Source organism: Nanorana parkeri, unplaced genomic scaffold, assembly GCF_000935625.1.
Source record: "Nanorana parkeri isolate BGI_ZX_2015 unplaced genomic scaffold, ASM93562v1 scaffold1640, whole genome shotgun sequence".
NCBI classification, from domain to species: Eukaryota; Metazoa; Chordata; class Amphibia; order Anura; family Dicroglossidae; genus Nanorana; species Nanorana parkeri.
In genome coordinates this window covers 36668-49368 of record NW_017307908.1, presented here as the reverse complement: position 1 = coordinate 49368, position 12701 = coordinate 36668, and the positions used below count along the sequence as shown (strand labels likewise).

Sequence of the window (12701 nt, the reverse complement as noted above, 5' to 3'; positions counted from 1 at the left end):
CCCTACAAACAAAACAAATGTTTGTAGAGTAGATAAGTTTAAAGGCATAAAACATTTAGAAATAATTAAAAAAAATGTTTTTGTCCATGTAACTGATATATTCTGAGGCTGCTATGTTTAGTATGGACATCTATATATCAATGACTTGTAGATAGACCTGTAGATATGAAAGTGATTTCTGAACACAATGGGGAGGTTCTATAATGACTAGTGAGGAGGCAATTAGGATCACAAGGCATTTCAGGTAAAATATAGACTCCTGAGAAATTGTGTAAAAATAAAAAAAGAATACATGTCTTATATGATATTTATCTTTTTGAATCAGACATGTATATGGGAGAATTATCATGGAGTAAATTAGAAAAATGCAGTTAACATACAGCTTAGCAAATTGACCTTTCTGTGTGGAAAATACAAAAGTATAATCTATGTTTTCTGCAGCTAACAATACCTGGCTGATGTATCTACACTATAGTAACAATTTTCAGTAGGGTAATGGAAATGAGCTCTTTGGCAGGAATGGAAGTAAAAAAAATGCTATGTTCTTTCCTGGTAACAATAGTATCGTCTTTCATTATTTACTGCAAAATATGTACCGATTCTTAGCTTCCTATTTTCTAAACTAATGTACAAATATTGTATTTTGTCCAGGTCACATTCTGTGCTACTAACACTTTTTTATTTCTCATGTAGGTCGTACATCTACCACCACTACCACAGTTTTAGATGGCAAAAATGGATCCATTCACAAACTACCAGGGAAGATGACAAGATCTGTTTCTCAGGACCTGAAGACAACATTCAGTTCTCCAGCGGCATGGCTACTTGTTGTTGCCCTCATTGTTACATGGTCAGCAGTAGCCATTGTAATTTTCGATTTAGTAGACTACAAAAGTTTTTCAGGTAGGAATGGGTTTTAATGTTAATCAAATGCGTCCTCCAATAAGTGTATGTCATTCAGCTTTGTTCAGCATTATGTTATTCTTTGTATATCATGCAGCATTCCGCAGTGAAATTACAACCTCTTTTCTAGTATTGTTCCAAGGTAAACATCATGATTAAAACATAATGGAAAATATCTTACTCATTGTTAGTAATTATTACCTACTTATAAGGTCACATTGATAGAAAAAAGAAACCCCACTATCTAAAGCACACTATTTCACATTCTTGTACACAACCGAGCTTGGCAAAACCTAATAGTTTATTGGCATTAAAGGGAACCAGTCAATAGTGGTCATGTGCAAAAATCTAAAGATTTAGTGCCTAAAGTGTTTTATTTCTAGAGGTTTACTTATGAAGGTATTATTAATACCTTTTTTTAGCTTTTCTTAATTCTTCTAAAGATGATTCTTGGATTTGAAAATTGAGGAGAGAGGCCCCATATGGTCTGACATTTGCTACCCTGTCATCTGTCTGTACTAATGCAGATAACACAGAGGGTCTTCCACCTCCTATGTAAGCATAACAGTATCCTACAGAGCCCTGTAAGTGTTTGCCTTCCTCAACCACAGAGCCCTGTTATACACTGTTATGCCCACTTGTTTTGTCAGAATTCAGCAAATGTCATAATTTAGGTGACCTCTGACCCTGTAACTACCTCAGCAATGGCTTTTCCCATATTTCTATCCTGACATGTATCTGTTAATGGGAATCAATAATGTTTTTCAATAGTTCCTCCATTTTGATTACTAATACAATATTAACATTTTAAACTTTAGTTTAATATGGTAAATATAATATAACATTTAACTATGACTTACTGTATTGATTACTTCAAGGCAGAACATCAGATTATTACAAGTTTAAAAACCTGGCACTGTTTTCGAAATAGGCTAAATAATAGGGGGTTCACAATACACACTACAAATTGATTCAAAGGAGGACACCTTTCCTTTCTCCTACCAAAAAAGGGATTGCCCGACTTAAAGCATATCAAGACCCAAAAACAAACAAAAAAATAATATATTGTTGCTTACCAATGCTTAAATGTTGTGGCTACATTAGTTTTCTTTTTGTAAGCTTTTTAGGCTTTATTTTCACCTGGTGATCCAGCCTGTAACAATGGTACTGTTAGATGCACTAGCAAATTTAGATGGACTTGACTAACTAATTAAATTCATTCTCCAGCTTTTTAAGCTGCTACGGCAAAATTGTTTCCCTCTTTTGTGATAAAGATTTTACAAATTAATAAAAGTTAACCTTTGTAAGCATCCCTGTCATTTTTAAATGGTTTGTCTCAACCCTCTACCTGCCACTTTTGCTGGACAGCTTGAAAAAAAAAAAAAGCAAAATTACTGGTTGGATCAACAGGTAAAAGTGAAGGGAAAAAAGCCTAATACAAGAAAAGTAATGCAATCACCACATTTAAGGAGTGGTAAACTGCAACATATGACATTTTGCTTTTGGGTATAGATATACTTTAAAGAGAACATGTCAGGTATCTCAAGAAATTAAACTGTTATGTCCTTGCAGGAGAAAAGCCCTTACACATTTCTGTGGGGGGCCGTGTCCCCCACCTCCCCTTAGGTCCAGCACTGCCGCCTGTATCATTGTTGCTTCACTATATGACACTTTCAGGAGTGTCAGAAGCCTGTGTTTCCCTACCATTCACTGTAGTTCTATCCTCTACCCCAGGGCTCAAAATGTCCACTCGCCCCTTCGCAATTTGCGAGTGAAAATTGCATGGGGGCGAGTGGAAATGAAGCCATTGGGGGTGATTTACTAACCTAAACACACGCACGCACCAGGTGCGTGTGATTTTCACACAGCAAAACGTATTTATCAACCAAAAAGTCTCTAAAAGCATATTTCCACTAATGCCATATATGGAAAAATCATGCACATGATGCATATATAATGCTGCTTCACAGTTTAGACAAAAATGGTTAGCTCATGCATTTACATTCCTGCATTCATCAACGCAAGCAACACAACATAGAGCTTATATGTGTTTATAAGGTTAGTAAATCAACCCCATTGAGTCAGTCATGGACCGAGGATGGCTTGCCCCTATGCTGCTGCTCACGGCCGTGCACCTTCCCATAGTAAAGATGGCCTGCATGACGGCAGCCATCTTTACTAAGGTCCGTTCTCATTTCCTGCTGGCAGCGTAACTTCCAGTCTGCACACTGAGCATTATGGGAGCTGTAGTTTTGCTTTTGCAGAGCCATGACAGCAGTGGGTGAGTGTATCACCCACAGGGTATTCATTCGGTTACTTTTTATTGCTGCCGTGTGTCCGTGATCTCTCCCAGTGTTCTATCATTCTATCTGACCCGTAACTTTAATCCGATAAAGTCACGGGTCCAACGGAATGATAGAACACTGTAACTTCACGGACGTCACAATACAGGGGAAGCCCTAAGGTGGACTGGCAGACCACGGGAGGGGCCCCAGCAACTTGCTGGGCCGCAGGTCCCCTTCTTGCAGCCTTAGCTGCAATAACTATGCATGGCTTAATCTCAAGTGTCAGGCCCCTGCCATCAGGTAATTGAGGGGGACATAGAGATGGGTCTGGGTGTTGTGTGTGTGTGTATTGCTCTGTGCGTTGTGCTGTGGCTGTATGTGTAATGTTCTGTGAATTGTGCTGTGGCTGTATGTGTAATGCTCTGTGAATTGTGCTGTGGCTGTATGTGTATTGCTCTGTGCATTGTGCTGTGGCTGTATTTGTAATGCTCTGTGCCCTGTGGGTTGTGCTGGTGTGGGTTGTGCCCTGTGTGTGTTTTTGTTATGCAGGGCAACTGGTGGCGAGTAACTTTTAAGGCCTGGCTAGTAGCTCAGGGCCTGAAATATTGAGCCCTGCTCTACCCCATACATCACTGATGAATCCTGTGGTAATGAAGTGGCTGGAGAATGGAACCACAGCCAGTGGTGAGAGACACAAGAACCAGGCCCAGGTTCAGGCAGCACTCACAGGCAGCCCCTGAACCAAACAATTGCTGACTACACTGTGCTCAGGGTTGATGCAAACACTCTCAGAATTGATGACCCTATTGACTATTGGGTGTCCAGGGTGGACTACTGGCTGGACCTTGCACAGTATGGACTGGAGCTTCTGGATTACCCTGCAGCCAGTCTAAATGGGCACATCTGGAGCTGCAAAACAAACTACACCCTAACCACTTCCAAGTATGGTGCTTTAAACCCCACTTTGTCCAAGCTGTTTGTGCTGCAACCCCTTCCATATAAACTAGTGAGAATTTCCTGGCCTATGTGGCCTCAGAGTGGAAGATTCCCTGATGTAATTTTTTTTTCTTTTACTTGTTTTTCTCTATTTAATTTTATATTTATTTAGTGTTTGTTTCTTCTTTTTTTCCCAAGCTCTTTGTGATCCAATTCCTCTCATATTATCTAGAAGAAAAGTTCACAGTCACATATTTTATTAAAATACATGTTCAATTTTGTTAAAACATATTTACAGATTTACTTTGTTTTAAATACTTTTTAGGGTATTTTTTCCCTGTAAGACCTTTTCTGCCCTGGTCAAGCAAACATGGACAGAGGTGCCAATGCAAACTGGGTAAAATTACGTCACCCAATTAAAATTTGTGGGGCCACCACATTTGGTGGGAAACTTATTTAAATCCTCCTTGGTCCTCGGTGACCTTTCCTGCGAGTCTTTCTCCAGGGCACCATTCCTGCCTGCTCCACCAGGGGGTAACTGTGAGGCAGTTACGCCCTTGTGCTTCTCAGAGGCATTAAAAGATAGGAACAAGATAAGTATTTTTAAAACTTTTTTTTAAGCAACATCTTTTTTTTTAAATCCCCTTTGCAGGCAGTTTGAAATTGGTAGGTGGGCCTTTCCACAGTAGGGAACTTTCATTTACAAGCATGGTCGCTTAAAAAAAGACCTGTAAAAAACAATTGCAGCTGGCAACAATTAGGAAATATGCCTTGTTAAAAAAAATCCCATGCAGCCTGGTATCACTGTAGTGCATATGGACAGGGACATGCCATAAAGAGGCTACAGGACATCAGCAGCATTAAGAGGTAACAGCAGATATATAAAAGATAACAAACTTATTCTCCAAGATGCACAAAATGTGACTACCTACATGACATTTAGTAAGCGTTTACATTTACTTTAACAAACCTGCTAGTGCCTACAAGCCCTACAATAACCTCTCCTTATGCGCTTTATCAGCTGCACTCCTTAAGCTTTCCTTATCACAGTACATTATCAGTATGGCTACTGTGGTATTGCCGTTTTATATTGAATGGGCTTGCTTTTCTACAAGCCCCTGATTGGCACTTCTAAGCCAGCTGTCCTATGCTCAAAGGCCAGGCTGTACATTATGGTTACTATACGAATTCACTATTTCACAGGGTTTGCAAACCTCGAAACATCAAGCACATGCTACAAAGTCATAGTAGTGGTGAACATGAACCTCATCCCTACACTTTGCACTGCCGTGCTTTATTAACTAGTACACAAGGTCCACTGTAATGTATGAATTAATGCATATAAAAGACCACAACTGCAGTCCTTTATGGTATTATTCTGTGATCATAAGCAAAATATAGAAACAAAGGAAAATTTAAATATAGCAACAAACAAAATATATTTTTTTCTGTTGCACAGCTAGGAAATGATATTCAGTGGAAAATATTTTTAGCTAGTTGCAGTTCTGTAATAACTATTAGATTAAGAAAATACAATCAGCATCCATTTCCTGATTATCTTTCCTTGAGCTGAACAATTGTAGTTTATTACTTCTATTCAAGGAAAAAGACTTCTGTCTTCCTAAAAATTGACAAAGGGTTTAATTCAGCACCAAATGTAATAAAGTTTCTGGCATTGTCATTGCCCTATTCATATGGAGATAATGAAATGTAAATTTATATTTGGCGTTCATTTTCATTTAATGTTTGCTACAAATACATGACTTTCATTATTTGATTTCCTTCCCATACACCACATTTCATAATTTGATAGTACTGTAGATATGGAAATAATGGAAAGATAAATACAAATGTCATTTGTTTATATCATTAGGCTTGCTACCGGTGCTTAATATAAACCCCTAAAATAGTCTGTGTAATTATATGTCATTAGAATACCTCTGACAATAACTGCCAATCTTGAATATTTGAAATGGCTGTATTTTCTGTTTATTGATAACCTTTCTCTGCAACCTATTTCTGAGGTTTCTGAGGATCTGTCAGACTGGAGATTTTGATGCTTAAACTGACACTAAACTCAGGAGTTAACTCTTAAAAATGCATTCAAGTACCTTAACTATTAACAAAAATGCATTTATTTGTGTGTCACTCATCTGTAGAGCATCAAAGCATCTCTGAAATTGTACTGACACTGTCCTTCTTTCTGGAGTGTGGTTACTTTTGTTCCCCATGATCCCTGGGCATGTTGTAAAGAAGCCACCTCTCTAAGCTCGCTCCAGTTATAGACTACAATCTCAATACAAATTAGTAAACTAAATGTGAGTTAGTAGTTTATCATAGGAGTGAGCTTGGAGAGGTGGCTACTTTACAACATACACAAGGGCCATGGGGAAAAAAAGTAGCCACCCCCCAGAAGGAAGGACAGTGTCAACATGAATTCAGAGATGATTTGAGGATCTACAACTGAGTGACACACAAATAAGCTACATTTTTGTATTCAAGGTACTTGAATGTATTTTTAAGAGTTACATCCTGAGTTTCGTGTCACTTTAAAGTCCAGATATGACCACATTTTTTCTGGATTGAATGAGAAAGGATTAAAACCTCTGTGAGGTTCATATTGCTGGCTGTGTCCCAATTGATCAGACTACCTCACAATCCTGTCTAGCTAACAGATGTTAGGTAGAATAGGGAATGAATGGTGAGGGGGAGAGAAGTCGCCCCCAGGACGAGCTGTGTCGGCCGCACGGCGCCCTTGTTGCCATGGCGCCCTGTGCGGCCGCACTGCTCGCACACCCCTAAGGCCGGCCCTGGAAGGGACGACTCCAAAATTGACAGGTTTACACCAAAATAATAAAAATATGGGCTATGGGAATGGACTGGAACCTCTGTTTGGTTTTTATTGTTATGGGTGCCCCCAGTGGAATTATTTCCACCTACATTCTGACCAGGTGATGATAGTATAGGAAAATCTGCACAAGCTGAAAGCAGACAGAATTTAACATCTAAGGCTGGGCACACACCTTACAACCATCGCAAGACAAAAGTCTTTGGTTGTAAGGTAATTAAAAAAACATACGATCTGCCTATCTTGGACAGGCAGATCATACTTGCGATGATCGCAAGCCCACCACGCCCCGCAAGCCCGCCCCGATTACCGCAATGCTGAATGGGCAGTGTGCGCTTGCGCTCACCGGCCTGTCCGGCTTTTATCTTACGAACATGCTACACCCCAGCCGAAAATCGTACGATTCTCGGCGGGTTTTCGAACATGTTCGTAAGATAAAAGTCATGCGACCTTACAGTAGTAGAGGTCGCACGGCTTCCACACACCTTACGATAATCGTACGATCGCGGGATTTCCCGTGATTATTGTACAATTATCGCAAGGTGTGTGGGCACCTTAAGAGAAGTTTGAAGCGAGGAGCTGGATCCAGATCCTTAACCAAGAGACAAGTCTTTATATGAGCCTAATGTCTTGGATTCGGTAGCTATCGACAAATCGAAATGGAGAATGTCATGTACAGTTAAATTAAAGGGAAAGCCAAATAAAAATGGAAGTCACAGCCGAAAAGTAAACAGCAGCCAATGTATTTTGGGAACCAAAAAATCCACTTCATTAGGGCTTTAGCAATGTGTCAAGAGTGCCTAATATTCTCAAAAGCAAAACTCCTGGATAAATAGTTCTAAACCAGGAGCTTAATCAGTGGTTATTCATGCCTGTGCCAGCAACAGGGCTGTCTGGGAGCTAATAGCATTCATAAAGATTTCAATGTCAGTTTACTCCAAAATTGACATTTAAATCTTAACAAATGATATTAGCCCTCAGACTGCGCTCCCACTGACACTGGCACGACTACCCACTAATTAGGATCCTGCAATTGTGCTTTAGCAATGAGTCATGAGTGTCCATTAGACACTCTTTACACATTGCTAAAGCCCAAATACAGGGGGTTTTATTTGGCTGCCTTTTACTTTTCTGTTGTCACTTGTGGAATAATACATCAATACATTTGTTGCACTCTAGTCTTTCATTTGGTGCTCCTTTTCTTTCAACTGTATGAGTAGTTAACATCTGCCTGAGGTTTTAACCCTTCTCCACTCTTACCAAACTAAAAAAAAATACTTTCAAGAAAATGTAGGCAGAATTATGACTGTTTTGTAAAGCTCCTTTGTTAGCTTAAATACACTTATTATTTTTTGTGCATGTAGTTGTCCTCCCAATTAAAAATTAATGCAGGAGTCATTCATAAGAAAGGCTCTGACCCCTTAATTTCTGTTATCTAAAACCAGTGTCAACTATACCTGCTATCCCCCAGCCAGTGATCTTTAACTCCCCATCTGTAATTTTTCTTTTTTCACTTAGCAAAGGTGTAATGGAATATAGGGGGTGGAACCTGGTGTCCCAGATTCCCAGTCTGCCGCTCCCACACAAATTGTGTACAATGTGGCTGATGTATGCATGTGATTAGGATGATGTGGACCTGCAAAGGGATGATGTGGGTGTGTCCACAATGCATGTACTGCCAATGTTTGCATCCACAATCTATCTGTCCCCAATCCGGCCCACTATAATGCCCTCTCACAACAATTCCCATTTATTCCCATAACAATGTTTGTGGGGGTGCTCCACCATGAATGGATATTCTTCCTGGTATTAACTAAGGCCTAAATTCTGTTGTACAGGTTTGTTATGGTTGATCTTGTCAATATGCTTATCTTCTTTGAAACTCTGACTACTGATAGCACTCATATCTGCATTATACTTTAGCATCTCATTGCCAACAACCTCTATATCACGCTAGAAAAGTGACTAATCGAGTGCCCTGAGGTGCCATTCCTAGGTTACATTGGCTTGTTGTCTCTGGCTTGGTCCTCTGCCTGTTAGCCTCAAGACCATGCAATGTTTACTTGTTTTTTCCAACTATTACAGGCAGTTTATTCTAATCTCTTCTTCTATTGACGCACCTATCATTGCCCTAACAAAAAAGATGTTAATGCCAAGGACTGGCCTTCCAAAGATATTTCTGCATTTCAAGAATTGAAACAAGCCTTTGTATCTGGCCCACTTCTTAGGAGACCAGCCTGTTGGAATCCTCCTTCATTGAAGTTAACACCTCTTTGATAGGAGTAAAGACTGTGCATATCCAATGTTTTGAAGATAAATTACAACCATGCTCTAAAAACAATTTTTTTTGTGAAAAAAAATTACACTATCAGTGATCAAGCTTGCTTTGGAAGAATGGCATCACCTCCTGGAAGGTTCTCCACATTCCCTAATAATTTTACTAACAAGAAAAATCTGCAATATTTACAGAACGCCAAACAGATGAATTCCAGACAGACCAGATGGAGACTTTTTTATTTTGCTGTTTTAATGTTACTATCACTTACAAACCTGGTTCCTCAAACAGTTGGGCTGACACTCTCTCAAGTTCTTTTGATATTCAAGATACAGAATCTGTATCCAAACCTGAAACAATTATTCCCATCTCATGCATCGTTGCTCTTTTTTTATTCAGGAATTGCATATTTTTGTGTTTTCTCAGACCTGTATAAACTTCATTCATTATGGCATTATCCAGCATTGGCCATGTTTTATTTTTAATAGCACAAAAATATACCAGCTAATCAAATTCATTTTTGTTTTGTCAACTACTATTCACTGTTTATGCATCATATCGCAAATTTTAAGCATATCCAGCAATTGCTACGTTATTTCCTTCAAGTCAAGACCCACTTTTATTTCCTGTCTGAATTACCTCGATCATTCATGAATCACTTTTCTCGATGATCTGCACTGTTGCTGCGCTCCCCTTCCTTTTCCAGCTATTAGCTTTCTCTGCCATCGATTATTTTGTTGTTAAGCTTTATGTGAAAGCATCCTTTTAAATGTGATGTGCTCACAACCAGTCATCCAATCAGCAAACTGCATAGCTAAATTCTGTAGCACCTAGGGGTCATCAGTTGAAGCAGGTACATCCAAAGGGATCCCAAGAATGTGTTATGTCATATAATTCTGCTGAAAAAGTTCCAAGACAGAAAGCTGTGATGTTTTCGGGGGTCTACCGGTCCCTCCTACTAAACTGAAAGCAAAGACCAGCAGGCAGGCCCAGTAATGACATCACTGGACCTTAAAACAAGTATTTCTTAAAAATCTAAATGATTTAGGTGAAACATTTTCAATTGCATGTTGATCAGGGAGGTGGGGGGGGGGGGGGAGAATGGGGGGGGGGGGGGGGGGACAAGAAAAGGTATTATATGCATACACTACATTTGGCTGCAAAGAAGTTAAGGTTATCAACTTAATACAAGTTACTCACTAAACCTGTTTCATGTGCATTGTGAAGCCCCACAGTAACTGCTTTCAATAATACCATTACCTATTTATATGTGTCGTTTTATGGCAGTCTAACTCTACTGATATGGAAGTTTGGTCTAAAATTTGTAGCTTTTACTCTAAGGGGTAGCAAATAGGGTAAGTTTCCATGATATAACTAGTATACTTTATATGTATAATTTTATAAAGGATATCTTTTTTGAGTTTGCACTCCAGTTTTTTCATGATCGGTATGAATAACTGATAAAACTAGAGAAAACCAAATAGTTATGCAAAGTATTAAAGCAGATCACTTTAAAGTATGTATATAGTCTATTTTATTTGTAGTTTTGGATAGTGTGAAAATCATTATGTTTTTTATTGCTGTCTGTGCCTGTGCTGGGAAGATATACCTTTTTTATTTGTCCTGGTTACCATTGTCTCAGAGACAGCACATAATGGGAAATCTAACATTTTAAAGTTGTCACCAGGGAGAGAGGTGAGTGGAAATAATTCAGTGGCAACTATATAAGATGGAATTTCCCCTTCATTGTGGATTGATTTTGGCTCACTTGCTGTTGCTACTCCAGGACAGGAAGTTAAGGGAAATTTTCCCACTGGGACACAGACACCAAAGGATTTCCTGACTGGAGTTTGAACCCCAATCAAGTTTATCCAAAACTGAAAATAAATTTTTTAGATATACATAAACTTTACATTTTGACTTATGAAAGAAAAATGAATGCTGCAATCTAATTGGTTGTAAACTTTATAATGTATGACCAACACCTCTATCTTTGCTCTAGTTTTATAAATGACCACAATGTTTTGTTATTGGATTATAAAGTGTCAGGAGGCTTTCTTTTTCGTTATGCTATGTGATCTGCATTTGTATGGCTGTTTTTTATGTACTTTTTAAGTGGAATGCAGTGTCCACTGCAATAATGCATGGCATTTATTGTACCTTTTATCTTAAGCTTCTCTGAGCTACATCTCCCACAATTCCAAGATAACATGTAACTTGGTTTCATGGAAGATGTACAATAGCTTGACATATAGATATGCTTCTCTGTTGCTTATCTATAGTGCTCCTAGCTGAAGATTCCGCAGCAAAGTGTTAACATGTTTCCTTTATTTTTTTATTATCACCTTCATGAATGCTCCTGCCATCATCATCAATAGACACGTATTCCCAGTACTGTGATGATCCCTGTTTACCACCTGGTAAAGATATTCTGCTTGAAGTGTTTCTGTTCTATTAACACTATGTGCTTTTACATATGGCTCTTTGTCATGATCTGTTTATGTACTATGTACCGATCACTCAGGCTAAGTTGATTCATATACTAATAGTATTTGCTGAGTGCTTTCCTAAAACAGGAAAATACATAAAATCACAGTAGCCTCCCAAACCTGGTTTGTAAATTGTTTTAAAGAGTCAGTCCACACAAAACTGATGATAGTTTCAAAAGGATGCAGACTGGCTGAGTCACCCACTGAATGATGTTTACCTGTTATGGGAAAAATATGGCGGCTGCCATTGCTGGCCATCCCATTAAAATACTAGTCCAAACTAAAGAGACTGCACAACTCTTTCCAATAACATGCCTCATGCAGCAGTCAAATGCCTTATCCAGAGACTATCCATTAAAGAACATGCAAGTAAACACTGAAAGAATATGATCAATGCAAATTAATAGGGCAAGTTCAAAGTCTTCTATGAAAATACTACTTGCCTGGTTGTTATGTGCACTGACCCAAGATAATTATGCAGAGTAAGGGCCATATCACATGATTTTGTAGCAGCAATTTGTTCCTGCTGCAAAATTGCTCTAACTTAGCCTTTTTGTTGCTAGGAAAACATCTGCAGTAAATAAAAGGTGTATGCTACAATTCCAATAAATTAAGGTCACCGAGTTTTTGACTGCTTTCAGCATTTGCTTTAAATCTGTACTACAATGTTGTCAGTATAACATCACCCGTGAATTCAGGGTAGTAAAGCAAAAAAGGCAACATGGCAGTCAGGCAACTAGCATTGTCAGGTTTGGGCAAAATGAAAGCTTTTATGTTTTTCTCAAGTCAGGTTTAATTTAAATATCAGTTTTCTATGGTCTGACCCTGTAATATAACTGCTTGAGCTGTGTAATTAAAATTGTGGTTTGTTTGCATGCTGCTGTGAACTGCTAAAACTTACAATTTAAAATAAAATGTCATACTGCTGTAAGTGATTGGATGGCATATTAAAACTGTGTAATAAC

General features: G+C 38.7%; 1 protein-coding gene across 1 annotated transcript in view; it reads left to right on the top strand.

Moving 5' to 3' along the window:
- TRDN (triadin) overlaps nt 1-12701 on the top strand; it is a gene marked incomplete at its 3' end in the record, with an annotated part of 39134 nt that overhangs the window by 10385 nt on the left and 16048 nt on the right. Inside the window, exon 2 of the mRNA XM_018570962.1 lies at nt 694-903. Within this exon, the coding sequence (XP_018426464.1) occupies nt 694-903 (210 nt within the window). The remainder of the gene's footprint in view (nt 1-693; nt 904-12701) is intronic.